Source organism: Callionymus lyra, chromosome 8 (assembly GCF_982586985.1).
Source record: "Callionymus lyra chromosome 8, fCalLyr1.hap1.1, whole genome shotgun sequence".
NCBI classification, from domain to species: domain Eukaryota; kingdom Metazoa; phylum Chordata; class Actinopteri; order Syngnathiformes; family Callionymidae; genus Callionymus; species Callionymus lyra.
The window spans coordinates 531,479-549,157 of record NC_141825.1 but is presented as its reverse complement, the minus strand read 5'-3'; the positions used below and the strand labels follow the sequence as shown (position 1 = coordinate 549,157).

At 38.1% G+C, this 17,679-nt stretch overlaps 1 protein-coding gene across 1 annotated transcript in view; it reads right to left on the bottom strand.

The window, feature by feature from the left end:
• grm8b (glutamate receptor, metabotropic 8b) overlaps positions 1-12,624 on the bottom strand; it is a 161,188-nt gene extending 148,564 nt beyond the window's left edge. The window contains exons 1-2 of the mRNA XM_087796631.1: positions 11,848-12,624; positions 9,100-9,840 (exon numbers count right to left, since the gene is read on the bottom strand). Coding sequence (XP_087652757.1) covers positions 9,100-9,639 — 540 coding nt within the window. The 5' untranslated portion in view covers positions 9,640-9,840; positions 11,848-12,624. The remainder of the gene's footprint in view (positions 1-9,099; positions 9,841-11,847) is intronic.
• Positions 12,625-17,679: the final 5,055 nt, after the last annotated feature.

The window sequence follows — 17,679 nt, the reverse complement described above, 5'->3', positions numbered from 1 at the left end:
TCAAATTTTGATTCATTTTTAACGATGTGTTATTATAATGGCAACTTTAATTGACTTCCATACTTAATATAAGTGAAAACACAGCAAGCAAAATACATTTTTCATGCTAATGAGTTGAGGATGAAGAAACAAAACTTGATTGTGATCATAGAGATTTGCAGTTGAACTGCAAGGTAGCCTGTATTAGAATATTGCACAGATCAGATAGACTCTCAGGCAGAAATGTCTTTTTTCTTAGTCTTCATAAATGATGGTTATGGAATACTGAGCACACACTATTTTTCTTAATTTTCTTTGGGCTGCTATGTTTGTCACTGTGTTGTCTTGACCTTTTAAAGTATGAATTTTCACTGTGTATTGTTTCAATTGTTAAGCCCTATGTCACCCTGGTGTGAGAAGAGGCACATTACAAATGTGAGGAACTTTACAAATAACAATTACTTACTTACTTACTTACTTACTTACACTCTAAAGAAACATTTAGAACTATATAATATAATAAGGGCTGTCAATATATTGAAATACAATTAACCAAATAATCTCACATTTTGAAATAAATTCACTTACATTAAGAAAGTTCACAAATAACTTTTGACCAGTGAGTAGTTCTGTGACTCAGTGATTAGAAAATGTCCTTCGTAGGGTTTATCAAAGCAATGATTATAGTGGAGGTAACGTACACAGACAACATGAAACAGCATGAAAGCATGAAGCATATGAAATAGAAGGAAACGTATGACTTACATTGTCTCTGACATCAAATACCATGAAGGTTTCTGCAGCGGATCTGACGTCAAGAGCTCCCATCTCCGAAGCGAGAGAGATTCTCAATATCTATGATGTCTCACAAGTCTCACAAGTCTCTTTAAAGTATCGTCCAATTTTGTTACACTCCTTTGAGCCAGTGAAAGAATAAATAAACAGCTGCCTTTTTTTCTGGTGGAGATGAAGCTGAGGGCAGTCCTTGACAGGTTACTCTTCAGTTTAGTTCAGTTTATTTAAAAGGACAATGTGCAGTTCCATTAAAAAGATGGCTGCACCAGATTTAGCACAATCCTACTTTTCCATCTGTAGTCCTCAACAAAGATGCAGACAGTTTACATACATTACAGTCATTTTCCATTCTTTCTTCTTCTTCTGTTAAGGGTTTGGTCTTAATGAACAAATCACACATTCTTGTGATATCATTTGAATGGTGAAAATTACATTGAACAGATGTTAGTGCCAGCAGTATAAAGTCATAAAAGTCCACTGAACTCGACTGTATTCTTTGTTTTTGGAACATCTTAACAGCAATCTTTCTGGGCTGTTGATGTTGGAATTGTCTGCGGTCACATACATAAGGGCCATTTTTTCAAAATCCTTTGGTTTTCTTCAGAATAATATACAGAGCATTCCATATTAAACAGCTGTCTTTGCATGGATATATGTATCTATTGACATAATTTTCCGTGTTGGTCATGTTTACCAGAACCTCTTAAAGGTAGTTTATTAAGTTAGTTTAAGTTAAGAGTAATATCGTTCATCATGCTTAATAACAATAACAATAAAAAATAAAGTAAGTTATTTCAGACGGCTGATGGTAGCCTTTTGGCTCACATGGTAAGTAAGTAAGTAAGTAATTTTTATTTGTATAGCTCTTTTCCAGACCAGGGTCACAAAGCGCTTAAACAATCAAAACAATACTCAATAAAGTATATACTTTAAAGGGCAAGATAAAACTGATAACACAACAGGAGTTCCAGAAGTGGCTTTCAGTAACAAAATAGAATGTTGTGAGCACTGGTCTAGAGGTATGGCTTTGTACGAGCCAAAGTCTGCGTTGTATTAATTGAAACAAATAATTGAAAACAATTGCAATGGACATTATTTACCACATGAGTGGAATACTTTCACAAAATATTTTGATTGTATTGACCACTATACCACCTTTAAGAATCATTTTTATAAGAATAATAAGAATTAATAAGAATAATAAAAAAAAGATTTAAAAATATTAAAAATGACCAAAACCTTTATTCCCTAAGTATTGATATTTAAATGTTGTATAAATAAAAGTTCCCTTGATAGTTTTCAGATCAATTATAGAAAATGATTTCTTCACTTTTAAAAACTAGGACACCGGCATACAATTCCATCTTTTCTTATCAGTTGGCTTCAAGAAGCGATAAAGTGAGAGCAATTCAACTTAATCGGCCGAATAATTAAACACTCGTCATAGTGCTGTTTACTTGTAGCAGATTTAAATTACCTTCATTTTGCCAATCAAGTTTGACGATGCATTACATTCTTGCAAAAAGCTAGAGGCTGGATTCAAATATATACCAAAACTATAAAACAGATTTAAATCGTATTGTTAACTCAAAACCCATTGATAAATCCTCAGCTTTGAGCCATCATAGCTGTAGTAAATATATACTTTATTGATTATTGTTTTGATTGTTTAAGCGCTTTGTGACCCTGGTCTGGAAAAGCGCTATTCAAATAAAAATTACTTACTTACTTACTTAGTCAGTGCTGCATTGACCGAGCAAGTAGAATGATTTGAAAACTGGAGTTCAGTGGGATTGAAACAAAGTATTAACTTTCTATGTGGAGTTTAAATGTTCTTATTGTATGTGCGAGCGCTACCACTGTGCACTTACTATCCCTCCCACGATCCAGAATCATAGAACAAATAGTCCAAAAGTGTAACGGCTTGTGTGTAAACAAAAGTTCTGTAGTGTCTCTGGGATGGATGTGTAACCTTAAAAACTGTCATACCTACTAGTTCTACGCCTCTCTTGAATTACTGTGAGGCAGATTTACAGTTTGCTTGTGCTAAGACGGAGGTCCAAATGTACTGGAGCATGCTTGTGGAACATGATCAATAGCACAACAAAGGGATACTTGCTGAGAGTGAAGATGCACGACTATAAACTCTTGTTTGTTGTCTAACTACTAAAGTCAATAAAATACAGATGGATCTGGAACTTTGTCAGGACTACAAACAACCAGAGAAAACTTGTTATGTGCTCAAACCCAGCTCCAGACAAGCTTGTGTCGTTGTGTCCCTGAGCAAGACACTTCACCCTGATTGCTCCTGATGGTGAACTTGGCGCAAGTGTGCATGCCTACTCCCATCAGTATGTGTGAATGGCTGAATTTCCCCTCGCGGGACTAATAAGGGATTCTAAAAAAAAACATGGTAACATGAAACGTGCTAGTGGTTCTCTTGTATTGTCATCTTGACATAGCAAGGTATATTTATGAACAAATTGTGGATTTAAATCTTTGAACTATATACGATTTTCAAATATAACGTGGTTGTGGCACTCAATGACTCATGCAGACTTTGTCTTTTGCATCAGCTACTAAGTCTGCCTTGCTAGAGCCTTTCTACTCAAACCCAGGATAGTCGTGTTAACCAACCGGCCATCATCCGACCATCGTCTCGTCCCGCATGTCGTTGCCTCAACTTTGTAAGAAGTTTTAGAAAAATCATTGCTGATGTATTTCATCATAAGGCCTGCTGCTTGCATCAACAGATACCATACTTATCTAGGACATGAGGAGCAGACGTTAGAAGTAATTACTATGCTACTTCCTCAGTTATGATGGATGGAGATAGCAACCAATCATTTAAAGTACTAGTAGTCAAGTACTGTATTGATATTTTATTAATATTGTGATGGTTAAAGCTGGTTAAATTAACTTGGGGATTTAAGGTTGTTTTTTTAGTCATTCTTCAAGCAGCATGACGTGTTTTTGACATTTCATCTTTGGCAAAATTGTTTCCTTGATCCTGGGGTAATAATATACATAATAAAAGACACAATCCAAACCAACAATAGTTCAGTTGGAGCTCCGAGGCGGACACTCTGAAATCTACTCCCACACACAGACACACACACACACACACACACACACACACAGGCCCTTTACTAGAGTATAATGACATTTGGTATTGAAAATTCCAGATGAAACTTTAAAAGTAAAATATATATTTATTTTGGATATGTTAATATAATCACAAGTTTTAAGGTCAAGTAATGTGTTAAATTGGTCTAGAAAAGTGCTATATAAATATAAATTACTTACTTAAATTAAGTGTCTCTTTAATTGATCTTGGAACTCTATTGTACCCATCAGTATGTGTCTGTTTGTATAACACTCTCTACATGTAAATATTCACATGAGAAAATGTGATTAATGAGGTTTTTCCCTGCCGGAAGTCTCCACCTCCAAGGGATTTGTTGTATAAACATGAATTGAATCAGACTAGTTGTTAAAGAGTTGATGCAGCTGAAACTGCTTGACATAATGGCTGGCTTTGATTGTTTCCCACTCATAACGTCAGCCAAAAAAAAAAAATTTAAGTTTGTTTGCATCAAACAAAAGATCTGTGACTCCGCCATAAAAAAGATTTCATCTTTTGCGATGACTTTGAAGCTCAATTCTGAAGTGACACATCCAATGAAAGTAAACTAAACGGTCTAAAACTAGAGTGTAAATGTAGAATCTGAGCCATGCAGATAGAAAGATCCACCTCCTGGCCTATTATTCAAAAGAAGAGGATAGTAATACCTTCCACCGTGGCTTGGCTGCAGGGGCTGCCAAAGGGAGGGGGGTCTTGGCTTCAATCACCTTCCAGCTAAAAACTAAAGAGGTGCAACGTGCATCGTAGCAGGTGATCCAGGCTTAAATGCTCAAGGAAAGATGTATTTTAAATTCAGGACTGACGTCTGAATAGGTAGAGCCAAATCCCAATCAGTTACGAAGTAAACAAAAAAGGGCTGTGTCATTTATAATGTGCATTAGTCAAACTAAATTGTCACCCTTCAGGTGGCCATGCTTCATGTCTTGTAATCACCAGTTTTAATGATTTTACCTTTAAAAAAAATGTTATATTATACGGATGTTTCGAGATGAAATAATAACACAGTATGAATCACACGGAGAGAAAGATCTTTGGACACCTGACACTGACTGTGCAAGACTCTTTTTGTTCACAAGGATAAAATATTCCTCTCTTCTTCAAGAAGGCCCTGCGGTAAATCTAGAATGTGCTGGAGGGGATACAAAGGTCATCAGAGCGCCAAACACCTCAAGGTTTTTCACAAGGAGCTGAAGAGTTGTAGGAAAGACGAGGGGGTCGGAATTAAGATATTCCTTCTAGTGAGAGTGAGCAGATGGTCGTAAATAAATATCACATGAGGAAAGAATATGTTGAAATATAATCCTTTCAGGTTGTTTGTCAGATGCACTTTGCCTGGAGTAAATATTTGGGCTTTATTGTGTTCTTTTTAATTAATGCAATAGATTTGCTGTTAAAAATGAAAAGAATTTGATTATTATAGGGAAAATCATGTTCTACATTCAATAACAACCTCTGTCCAGACTGCAGTTCAACTTATTTATTAGTTTATCATGGACATGTTGGAAGTTAATTTTGTTCGGATTCACAGTGCAGAAACCTTGAGTGCGTTTGAACAGCCTCTTGCCAATTGAATCTTGAAATAGATACTAAAGGGATCACCCACTGGGGAATGATCTCGAGACCCAATTTGAGAAGCAAGCAGCAGTAAAAATGGGAATAGAATCATTCAATTATAACAGGATTTGCATAAAACTTATTGTTTGCAGATATAAAGGAACTTAGATAAAAAGAGAAATACATTCAGGCTTTGTGATCTAGTTAAGATAACTATATTATTTCCATACTTGAGCATCTCAGCAGCTCCAGCTCAATTATCACTCATATATATATATATACAGTATATATATATATATATACAGTATATATATATATATATATTTTATATATACATTTTTTTTACTTTTTGTCAAAATAGTTGCAAATATGAATAGTTACAACAATTATACCTTTGCCAACATAATCACTGCCACTCTATTACGAAGATAAAAAGCACATTGTCAGTCATGGAGGCTTTCAACGCAGCAGTATTGATGGGCTGATGAAGCTTCATGAAGCAGTGTCATGTTTTTAAGAGGTCAGTAGGTGGCACCATCAGTTTACAATGATGAGATGTTTCATTAGGACCGTTGTTCAAAACAAAGGAAAATGGTGCAGAGACCGCCATCTAGTGGACTCGGAAAATAATGACACTGCTTCATGAAGCTTCATCAGACCATCACTACCCAGCAGCAGGTTTCACGGTTGACCTGAGGTAGAAATGACAGTAACGTGGCACTTGACTGTTATGGTTTAGTGGTGCTTTTGTGTTCTCTGGTAAATTAAAATTCTATACACATTTACTTTATAAATATACTGTACATGTTTGCGTATTGGTTTATTTTTTTCTCTCCCTGGAACATATGTCACTATGTTACTAAAGAAAACCTTCCATAGATTTGGTTCGCCTGAGGAACAAACATGAAAGCAATCATCATTCCAGGTAGCTTGTATAAAATGTTTAGATAGTGAAATGTCAATTATATCAAACTCAAGTACTATTTGTCCAACCCTCCAGCCTCTCATGTCTGTGCTCATTGAAGCAGACATGAGGAAAAGTATGCGCATGGAAGCTGCTCAGCTTTGGAAGGACAGGTTTCAGGAAAAACTCTCAATATTTACGGCTAGACTTTCAAATCCGAAATGCATTTTTTATTACATCGTTCTTAAAAACAACTACCCCACCGTTTTTTCCGCAGTTTCCTAAAAACATAAAGGCTAATAGATTGCAAGTTGGTGTTCACGTGAAACCCACAGACAGGTTGTTCAGGCAAAGTTACGAAGTGAAAATAATGGCAAGAGAATCCTATTAAAACTTCAAAATTAAACTGATGATCGTCACAGAAAATATAAATAAATAACAATAATTTCACAAGTAACATATTGTTTCTTTAAATACCCAAAAGGTATTTCATTTGTGTAACGAATAGACACTCAAAAATGGTATGCTTGATTACATTAACTAGGTATTTGTGTTGCTCCTTTTGATAACAGGTCTCTCTCCACCTCCAGGAGGAAGCAGGTGAACGATCCCATAGTGGGGACCTTGGTTTCATCTTTGACTTAACAATGAGACAGATTAACCTCACTTTCGGCTAAAGCGGGATCTGCTTGAGGCACGCTGCCATCCCATTGTACTTGTACTTGTGTACTTGTACAGACATCCATGTCCTCATTAACCCATCTAATTCATCGTTTTCTTTGGAGTATACAACAATAAATGAAGTCTTCTTCTCTTGGATGACTGACACGTGATGCACATGGGCTCCACAGATTGCCATGATATCATATTCATGTCTGATCTTGCATCAGTAAAGCAGGAGAACCAAATATGTCCTTATCGATCTAGATCTGGAGTGATATCCTGTAGATCTGGTTAAAAGCACCCGAAGGCTTTGTAAGTAACACCAAGCCGCCTCTGGACTTTCATATAAGTTGCTTTTCAATGCGAAACACTTGACATTTGTAAAATTCAAACAGACTGGCTGTGAGGCAGAGCTGTTCTCTGTCTGAGTGTTTGCCCTCCAACTGTCAATCTGCTCTGGCAGAGAGACAGAGAGACTCGATAAAGTAGCCATCGTTCTCTCCATCATGTACCGATGGTGCTGATAGACAAGAGGAGATCAAAGGCGCCCTCTTGAGAACAGGCACATAAAAGCTGTTGACACTGTTTTCCTACTGAAAAGTCACAAAACATTTGTTTGTGATGTTCTTTTCTTTATATTATTTGATACCTATAGAGTCAAGCAGGCTTTATATCGTGCCAACGTTGATAAGCTTACACACGGTTTCACAGCATTTCACTGAGTACTTTCAAGCAATTATTAAAAAATCACTGCTGCAGGTTCGCAATTGAAATTCATTCTGTTACGTGTTCAATGTCAGGACAACCACCATCGTTTTGTGTGTTAAAATACAACACAGCTCTCAAAAGTGTTTTTTGTGTGTGAAGTTTTGTCTTAATGCAACTACAGAGAAAATAAAAATGTCTTATATTAAAGACAAATGATCAATCGTTCTATAATTGGCGTCAGACGCTGGATGTACCGGCGCTGGATCCCCTCACTTCATTTTGAAGATAATGTGGTGCTGTTGGCTCCTTCTGACCAGGAACTTATGTGAAGAGATAACAATTAAACTGAGATCTGAGATTGTGGTTCTCACTTGGAAAAGCTTTGCACGTCCTGTCCAAGTTTGAGGTATGATCCTTGCCCAGGTCCAGGAGTACAACTACGTAGGGGTCTTGCTCACAAGTGAGTGAAAGGATCGGAACTTGAGATCAACAAATGGATTATTGCAGAGTCAAGAGTGTTTTTATTCGTCTGTCGTGGTGAGGAAAGAGCTCTGGGCCACATAGATAAGTCCTCGCTTTACCGCTCAATATATGTTCCTAAGCTCATCTCGAGAGGGACCAAGAGAACAAGATGGCTGTTACGGGGAGCCATAATGAGTTTTTTCCAAAGGCTGTCTTGCCTCTAATGTGAGGATCTCAAGACTTAAAGTAGAACCACTGTTCTTGTATTGAAAGAAGACAGTGGACAGGGGACTCAGGAACTTTTTAAGGATGTCCCCTGGAAGCCTCCCTCTGAAGGTGCTCAGGAAATGAAGACAAGATGAAATTATTTTGGGGGATTTCTTTCTACAACCCATTGCTAGTTTTTATTTGCTGAGGTGTCGGGCTGGCAGAAGCCTACTCTAAATCTCCTTTCTAACTTTGTGACTGGTCAGCCTTCAGCTTATTATTTGTCATTGATCGCGCGCCTCTGCCGCTCGCCTATTTAAGTGCTTAAATGACGGTTCAACAAAGATTTCTGGTAACACTTTAGATGAGGATGACGGTTAAACTACGTAATCGTATATGGATTAAACCAACGGGTTATCCAAGTATAATTTCAAAAGTAATGTAGACTATGTACATAGATATCAATTGATGGTACTTTGGGGTCTACTTGAACTCCTGATATTAAACAATGAAAAGATAGTTGGTTTATTTATAAGTCGTCTGTCAACTTTCTGCTACACTTTGTGCAACAAAAGTCATGTATATTAAAACAAAAGCAGGTTTGTCATTCAATTGTTTGGGTTTGTTGCATAGTTGGAAAAAGTAAAAGCCAAAAAAAGGAAGATGTAAAATGAGATCATACCTTGAACAATCGCAGTATGTTGGCCACCATGATTGAAACGGAGCTCGCCGACGCTCCAATGACACCAACCACCTTGTCGGGTTTAGCAAAAATGGGCGGGTCCCCATTTGCACAGCGCACATCGGAGCCATCCCTCTCAATCAGAGCTTGGACGAAGGTGAGCGACTGCTCCAGAGCATAGGTGTCGCGGGAACACGTGTCAAGAATGCGAGCCCCTAGAGTCACATTTGGCAGCAGCTCCGGGTCCTTGTTGATGAGGTCGATGGCGAATAGCATGGCCTCCAGCCGGTGAATGCCTTTCTCTTTTTTCAGCTCGCCACAGGGCACCCCCCTCTCACCGCGGGCATGTACTGGGAAAAGACCACCCAGAATGATGTCACCATCCAGTCTGATTGAGTGAGCATACTCTTGCAGAGGCAGCTGGGAGTCAGTGACCACTGTGGGCTTCTGGGATGCAGTGCCCAGCAGCCAGCAGCTCTTCAACACCAACAGAGACAGCAAATGTTGAGTGGAGACTCCGAAGTCGGTACCTCTTGCCATTTTTTGAGCACAAGAAAGCAGTCAGTGTGATTTTACTGGTGGGGTGGCTAAAGCAGCACTGATGGTAAAAAGCCAGATCATGGAGGTCCCGTCAGCGAGGGCTGGGTGGACCACCTTCAAACAGACCTGTGGATCACGACTTGGTCATACTTTTCTGTAGCTCCGTGGGAGGGTCTCGACCGTTCATATTCTCTCAGAAGCCTGTGAAAAAATTCAGAGGTTTAGGGGATCGACACAAAGACGTTTCTATTTGTTCAGGCTTTTCCTTGATTTCTGGAACTCCTGTGTTGTTCTCAGTATTATCTTGATTTTTAAAGTGTATATACTTTTTTGAGTATTGTTTTGATTGTTTAAGCGCTTTGTGACCCTGGTCTAGAAAAGCGCTATATAAATAAATATTACTTACTTTACTTACTTACTTACAAACTGTGACCCTTTTTTCATCTTGTCTCTTATCTGGTCTATAAGTGATACATTAATGATTTATGATTCACTGAAAAATAGATATTTATAAGTAGTCACTGGCCAAGGTGTTTAGTGTTTATCTTTCTTTATGGGTGATGTTTTTCAAATAAAGCTTTTAGAGTTGACCCACGGTCTCAGATGCAGAGCAGACCAACAAGTCTGCTGTGTTTGCTGTTGAAACTTGATTATTGATAATCAGCCCAGACTATTGCACCCACCAGTGCCACAGTAACCATACAACAGAATTTGCCTTTAAGTTACCTTAAAAATAAAGCTTAATTACTTACGTCCTTTTCAAAGCTTAAAAATCAGATTTTTCTTTGCTTTTGCTACAAGTACTAATCATGCTTTATTTATTATAATTCAACAGTGCCGGTTTATGCTGAGACAAGGACAGAGATTCTGATCATTGAATGGGTTTGAAGGCATGAAGAAGTGAAAGTGTAGCCTAGCAACACGAAAGGTTTTTAAGTGTTTTTAAAAACGACTTTGTATAAGCTGCTCTTCTTGAAACAATGCAATCTCAATAGATAGGGGCAATAGATCGATGAAGTATCCTCCAAAACAGAGCAACAAGAAGCGGAAGTTATGACGTCATGCTCCCTCCCACTTCACCTAACAAACCTTTAAATAATAGTTTAAAGGGTGTCTAAAAAATTGAAGAAAATCCATGTAAACATAAACGTCTCAAGCATTGGTTAGTGATTATAGAAGATGACATAAACGGTCACAAATGCTGTGACCTCTCTTATCTGTAGCTTGTGCAGAATGAATTGGACTGAGAGAATTTTTCGACTATTTCAGACTATATTGAAACATCTATTTCATTCCGAAACCTTGAAAGCAGCAAGTGTGTTCTTCTCTGTAATATTAAGCTCTCTGACTCTCGGAACCACAAGCACCAGCCTGCCGCTAGGTCTGTGGCTTTAGGGAAGCATTTCATTTTTGTTTGGACTTTGGACTTGGGTGTGGTTTGGGCCCTCAAACTGGACACATGTCAAACATATATGCCAATGTAAAGCTAATTATAGCAAGATGCCATTGACGCCCTGGACAGGTTTACCATCCACTAGATTGTGCACACACGTCTTATTTTAGATACTCACTATAAGAGTCCAAAAACATGTTAGAAGGATTTACAGGATTTTGGGGCGAGATTCTTATTTTCATATTGCAGCACTAAATCCCAACCTCAAACTGCTGCCCTGCTCTGACATCATTTGATTATGTTTTCCACTGAGGTGTACCACCGACATCCAAACCCTTTCCTTGTAGAAATATGTTGATCAGGTTTGATTCATTCTTAAAATTCTTTACAGTGTGTGGTGTCTTTTTAGGTTCTAAACTACGATTCTTGAACTGGTCTGTCGTCGAGAATTCCCCACAAGTTGTGTTCACTCCCCTGCTGACACTCTTTTATCTATAGGAACGATCATTTAAGTGAAATTGTGCTTTCCAAAAGAACAAAGTGAACGCACATATGTGACTGTACGAAGACTGTAAAGAAGATCCAGTTACATAATCTGGTATTTAAAAGATGTGAGCAAACAACCTGATGTCTCATTGATCTCCTTGTTGACTGACTTGGTAATTTATTGATTAGGACGTGGAATCATGGCAACAGCATCTTCTCTGGGGTGTGTGTCAATAAAAAATAAATGTTTCCTAAATGTCGGTGTTAGATGTTAGATTCATGTATTTAACTTAACGCTGAGTGCAGTGAGTGATGGTGCGTTCACGTACCTTCACTCTCCGCAGAAGGTGCAGGTGTATTCTCGGTGTCGGAGTCACAGGTCAGACAGATGTTTTCTGTCTCCAGCTGTTGGACAAACTCTCTCCCACTTAAACATGTACAAATGTAAAGATCAACTTGTTTTCCTGCAAGAACGGAGGAAGGGATGGAACGGAATTCCTCTGGATTCCCCGAGTGGTCTTTTGTTTTGGGTTGTAGAAGGAAGCCAAAATGTATTTTTTCGCTGTCGAGGGTTTCAAAAGAGTGAGGAGCGATGATCAAAAGTCATCTTCACGTCCACGGAGGTTGATTCCACAACAGCTTTTTTCTCTCTTCTCAGCTTCTCCTCCGAGGACGCGCGCTAGTGCGTAGAGAGCGCGAGGGTCTCCTGCGTCACACTGGGAACTCAAGGCTCAGGCTCGCATCACCAAGAGCCTGAATGGCCGTCTGAAAGTTTGATCCCGTCCAGAGGTAGTGTGTGTGATGTCCTGTCCGGCTGCTCAGACGGAGGCAAAGTGATGCTGAGAGACCGAAGGGGGATCCGCGCGTTCACAGGTGAAGTTGGCAGTATTCACGCAGACATGCCAAGAAACTGGGATGGAGATTGGATGGCACCTAGTGGACAGTTTGGGTCGTTACATATTTATCGTTTATGGTAACTTTGGTTTGTGATGGGGTTTTTTTTTTTTATTTGATCGCGATTTAAAGAAGGTGGGCTCTGAAACATTGTTGATTTTAACCTTACATTCCAAAAAATAACAACACAAATCTCTAAACTTAGGAAAATGTTGTCACAACATGATGTGGAGCTTGTAATCCATGTGTTTGTGTCTTCTCGCCTGGACTATTGTAACAGTTTATTTTCATGTCTTAACAAGAAGGACCTGTCTCGCCTGCAGCTGATTCAGAACTCTGCAGCGACAATTCTGACCTGCTCTAGTAGAAGAACTCACATTTCTCCGATCCGTAAAACTCTTCACTGGCTTCCAATTTCTTTCAGGATCAACTTTAAAATTCTGGTTCTTACTTTCAGAGCTATTCATGGTCAGGCTCCTCCTTACATCACTGATCTGATCCAGCCTTACACCCCAGCTCGGGCTCTGAGGTCTGTGGATCAGAATCTGACACATCTGCACACGGTTCAGGACCAGAGGAGAGAAATCCTTCCAGGCTGTTGCTCCTAAGCTTTGGAACGATCTTCCTCTCTCTTTGCACTTGATGAAGTCTACTGACTCCTTTAAGAAACATCTTAAGACTTTTTTATTTGTTCAGGCTTTTCCTTGATTTTCTGGAACTCCTGTTGTGTTATCAGTTTTATCTTGATCTTTAAAGTATATATTTTATTGAATATTGTTTTGATTATTTAAGCGCTTTGTGACCCTGGTCTGGAAAAGCGCTTTACAAATAAAATGTACTTACTTACTTACTTACTTACAATATTGTGTATTTGGTTGATCCTGCTCTCCTGCCTTAAGAAGATTCCAGCCTTGTTGTAAAGCAAACATGCGTACAAGGTTATCTTGTTAAAATATTCAGTACAGAGAATGACCTTCATGTGTTTGCCTATAAGGACTAAACCTGTCCATTTAACTTTCACCCTCTAGGTCTCCTGAGCAGAACTGAAATACCTGCAAGAACATGAATACATAATCAATAATCATTTGTAAAAATAAATAATGTGTTACAATATGTCTATATATATATATAAATATATAGATATAGATATTGCAGAAGATATATATATATATATATATATATAGAGAGAGAGAGAGAGAGAGAGAGAGAGAGAGAGAGAGAGATAAAGCTGGACTCACTGGTGATGTTTGCAGAAAGGAGATCTCTGGACAAACTACTGTCTATCATGGATGATGACATTTTCCTGCACTTTTTTTAGTAACAAAGTCATCTCCACTGGGGCGCTTATCTCGCCACCTGACTTCGACCCCTCTGTCTCTTCTCCTAGCCTGGCTTCGCTAAATCATTTTGAATCTGTGACTATGGAGGTTTTAAATGACCTGATTAGCCATAGCAAGCCTTCAGGTTCCCCGGATGATGCTGTACCTGCCGAGTCCTGTTCCGCTCCATTGTCGCACGGGGTCACTCAGGGGTCAATTTTAGGGGCCCTACTGTTCTCCCTATACATTTTACCCTCGGGTGCCATGCCGTGATAGCATGGAATATTCTATCACTGCTCTGCTGATGGCAGGCAAAGGTACGTTCCACTAAAGAAGGATCAGGCTTTCTCGCCCCAAACTCTCTTGCAGTGTCTTGAAGAAATGAAAGCCCAACTTTTTAAAGTTTAACGAAAGGAAGACTAAAGTCATGGTGTTTAGACCCCATGGCTCCGCTGACCCCTCCACCTGTTGATTTCATCCCGTTGGCTCAATATATGAAGCCTACAATCTGTAACCTGGGTTTTAAGATGGACAGTGATTTTGATTGGACAGGCAAATGGGAGCAGTTGTGGAGTCCACCTTTTCCACCTGACGTGGCTGGCGAAGGTTAAGAACTTTCTTAGCACGACAGCACTTTGAAACAGTAATCTATGCTTTCATCACAACCAGGCTGGATTACTGTAACTCACTTTATTTTGGAGTCGGCCAGTCGTCCCTCGCTCGGCTTGCTCGACTCCTAACTGGGACAGGTAAGAGTGCTCACATAACTCCTGTCCTGGCCTCCCTCCACTGGCTGCCTATTCACTTTAGAGTTCATTCAATCTTCATTCATCTATCAATCTATATCTATCTATATCTCTGTATATCTATATATATCTTCTCCGATATATATATATTGGAACACATTATTTATTTTTACAAATGATTATTGATTATGTATTCATGTTCTTGCAGGTATTCCAGTTCTACTCAGGAGACCTAGAGGGTGAAAGTTAAATGGACAGGTTAAGTCCTTATAGGCATAAAAGCCACTAAAACCAACAAATACATGAAGGTCAGTCTCTGTACTGAATATTTTAACAAGATAACCTTGTAAGCATCTTCTTAAGGCAGGAGAGCAGGATCAACCAAATACACAATATTCTGTTGTTCTTTTTTGGAATGTAAGGTTAAAATCAACAATGTTTCAGAGCCCACCTTCTTTAAATCGCGATCAAATAAAAAAAGCATCACAAGCCAAGTTACCATATAGTCAAACTACTTTACAGTTTTTCTCAGTCGCTTTGGTGCTTGTCTCACACCACTATTAACATTTGCACAGCAGTTAGTGCCTTTCTCAAAACAATTAGTGCAAACTGCAAAACCTAGTGGATAACCTGCAAAAGTATGTCACTTGCTCAAAATGGATAGTCTATTGCTCAAAAGCAAGTATTCATGTCAATGAAACTGCCAGTGTCATTAAAATGAGAAGTCTTGACACCATCGTTTATGAACAAGATAGTCAAATGGCTTTGTCATGTTTTCATTATGACAGTTTATTCTCTCAGTGTTTTCCAATGCAGTAAAAGGTCGGAGAGAATTTTAAGAACTTTTCCTGTGTAACATAATGCATTTTGGAAAACATATTGTACAGTATGTTCTGTGAATACATATACAGCATGGCTAGTGTACTGCATGAAACTACACAAAGTAAAACAGTTTACAGTGCTGAACATTAGAGTAAACATAGAAGACATGTTTTACCTGTACATACTGGTGGCGGATCTCCTTCACCATTTCACTGTTCCGTTCAAATGGCACTTTTTACAATTGTTTCATGCACATTTAATTTCTCTTGAGCACTCTGTCAATTGTTGCAATTGACTCAGATTCAATATCGCCAAATACATTGTTATCTTCTATGACAGCGCTTTGATTGTCTTTCAACCTTATTGCATTGTTTGCAATCACCATTGCATAAAAGGCTAAAAAAAAATCTAAATAAGAACAAAAATAACAAAACAACTTTATTAACTTTTTGAGAATGTTAAAATCAGCTCAATTTAAAGGTCCTGAATGAACAGTTAGAATGAACATTGGTTGATTAGTAGGGCATAAGTAAATGTAAGTAAATACATTAAAAAGTGACATTCCCAAAACAGGACGTCTTTGCCTTTAACCACTTTAGTTTTTACTCCAAGGTCACACTAAGCTATTTATTTGTGCAGAGAACCTCTTTCTAGTTCTATTAACTTGCTATTTTTATCTTATATGTTTTATTGGTACTAAAAAGTAAAGATTGGCCATAAAAAGGTAGCTATTTGAAATCTCTAAAAAGTTGCTCTTCCACTGCATCTTTATACCTGCACATTTTGTATCAGTCTGTAACTGTATAGAACAAATTGAAACATTACCACCAGCACACATAAGCATTTAGGTGACTTGATATTTCTCAATCTGCCTTTTAGAATAAGAAACTAACAAACCTTCCCCTCATTGACAGGACACACTCTGCATTAAACTTGGTGTGATTAATGTTGCTTTTAACTACCTACATCTCTCAAAGTAACTGTCAGCACACTCACTCTAAGCTAACTTAAATGTTTAAGTTATTTGTTTCAATCATTATATATAATTAAATGTACCTAGAAATATGCATAAAAACCAGTGATGGGAAATATTCTAGGTGGGGCTCTTTTCCAGTACATTACTCTGCCTAAACTATTGAATAAATCAGTCGGACATAGTCTCATATTAAACTCAGACAATATGACTTACAAGTGGAAATCAACACTTTTACAGCTTATGATAATTAATAACGTTTATTATGCTCCTTGTTCAGATACAAACATTATACAGAACAAAAAAAACTATTTAAAAACTAAAGGAAACCTCGTGTCCTGCAAAGTCAAAATGTTGTGCGCTAAAAAGTCAGCTGAACAAGCTAGAAGGTCGGAACGAATATTCACCCTTATGTATTCTAACTATCAGGGTTGCTTTTCCAGTGCCCCGAAATCATATTCAGAGACGACGCCTCACCTTTACTGATACAAATCCCTCATTTAACATCCACTTTTCCCACTCCATTCGTATTTTAACAGTCAACTTATCAAATTTACGTTACAGTAGCTGCTGGATAAAGTGCAAACACCAATAACATTAAACAGTGGAAATGGGCTGTATTTTAGGTACAACTATCTAACATTAGTACACTAAGTCAGGGTAGAAGGAATTATGAACAGCTCTTTATACCAGTCAGTGTTTGGCAAAGAACCTTTTGGCTTCTTAAAAAAAGCTATAGATTAAAAGAAAGGTAATTCAATTTGAATGACCCAAAGCACACATTTAAATCAACAAAAGAATATTGAAACATCTGAGGAACATTCTAAGAAAAGAGGTATTAGTTTACAGGTGTGCATATTGCACTGTAAGTTCATTTTAGGGTTTTTATATTTTATATTTTCCCTCCAAAACTTTGTAGCTTTTGGCATAAAATATCATTTCTCATCCAGACAGTGTATTTGAGCAGTTTAGAGAAACAGCAGAGAAGTCATTGGTGGTAAATTAAGTTGGCACATACCATTTCCAGAATGTATTTGTTTGTTTTTGTTTTATATTATCAGAATCTTATATGTGTTATTCAAATACATTTAAACATCAAAAAAGATCTCTTGCTTTGTATACAGGTGGCTTTGCCTTATCTTATTACAACTATTACTTTGCGCTTTCATTTGAAACTAGAAACTATATTATAGGGCACATGATGGAATAGTGGTTAGCTTTATCGCATTACAACAAGGCGGTTGCAAGTTCACTTCCCATTTGGGTCTGAGGGAACTTGTGACCTCTCTGTGTGGAGTGTTCTCCCTGTGTTGCATGGGTTTACTCTGGGAACTCTGGTTTCCTCTCAAAATACAAAAACATACAGAGATGATTGGGAACTTGGCAAAATTGTCCGTAGGTATGAGT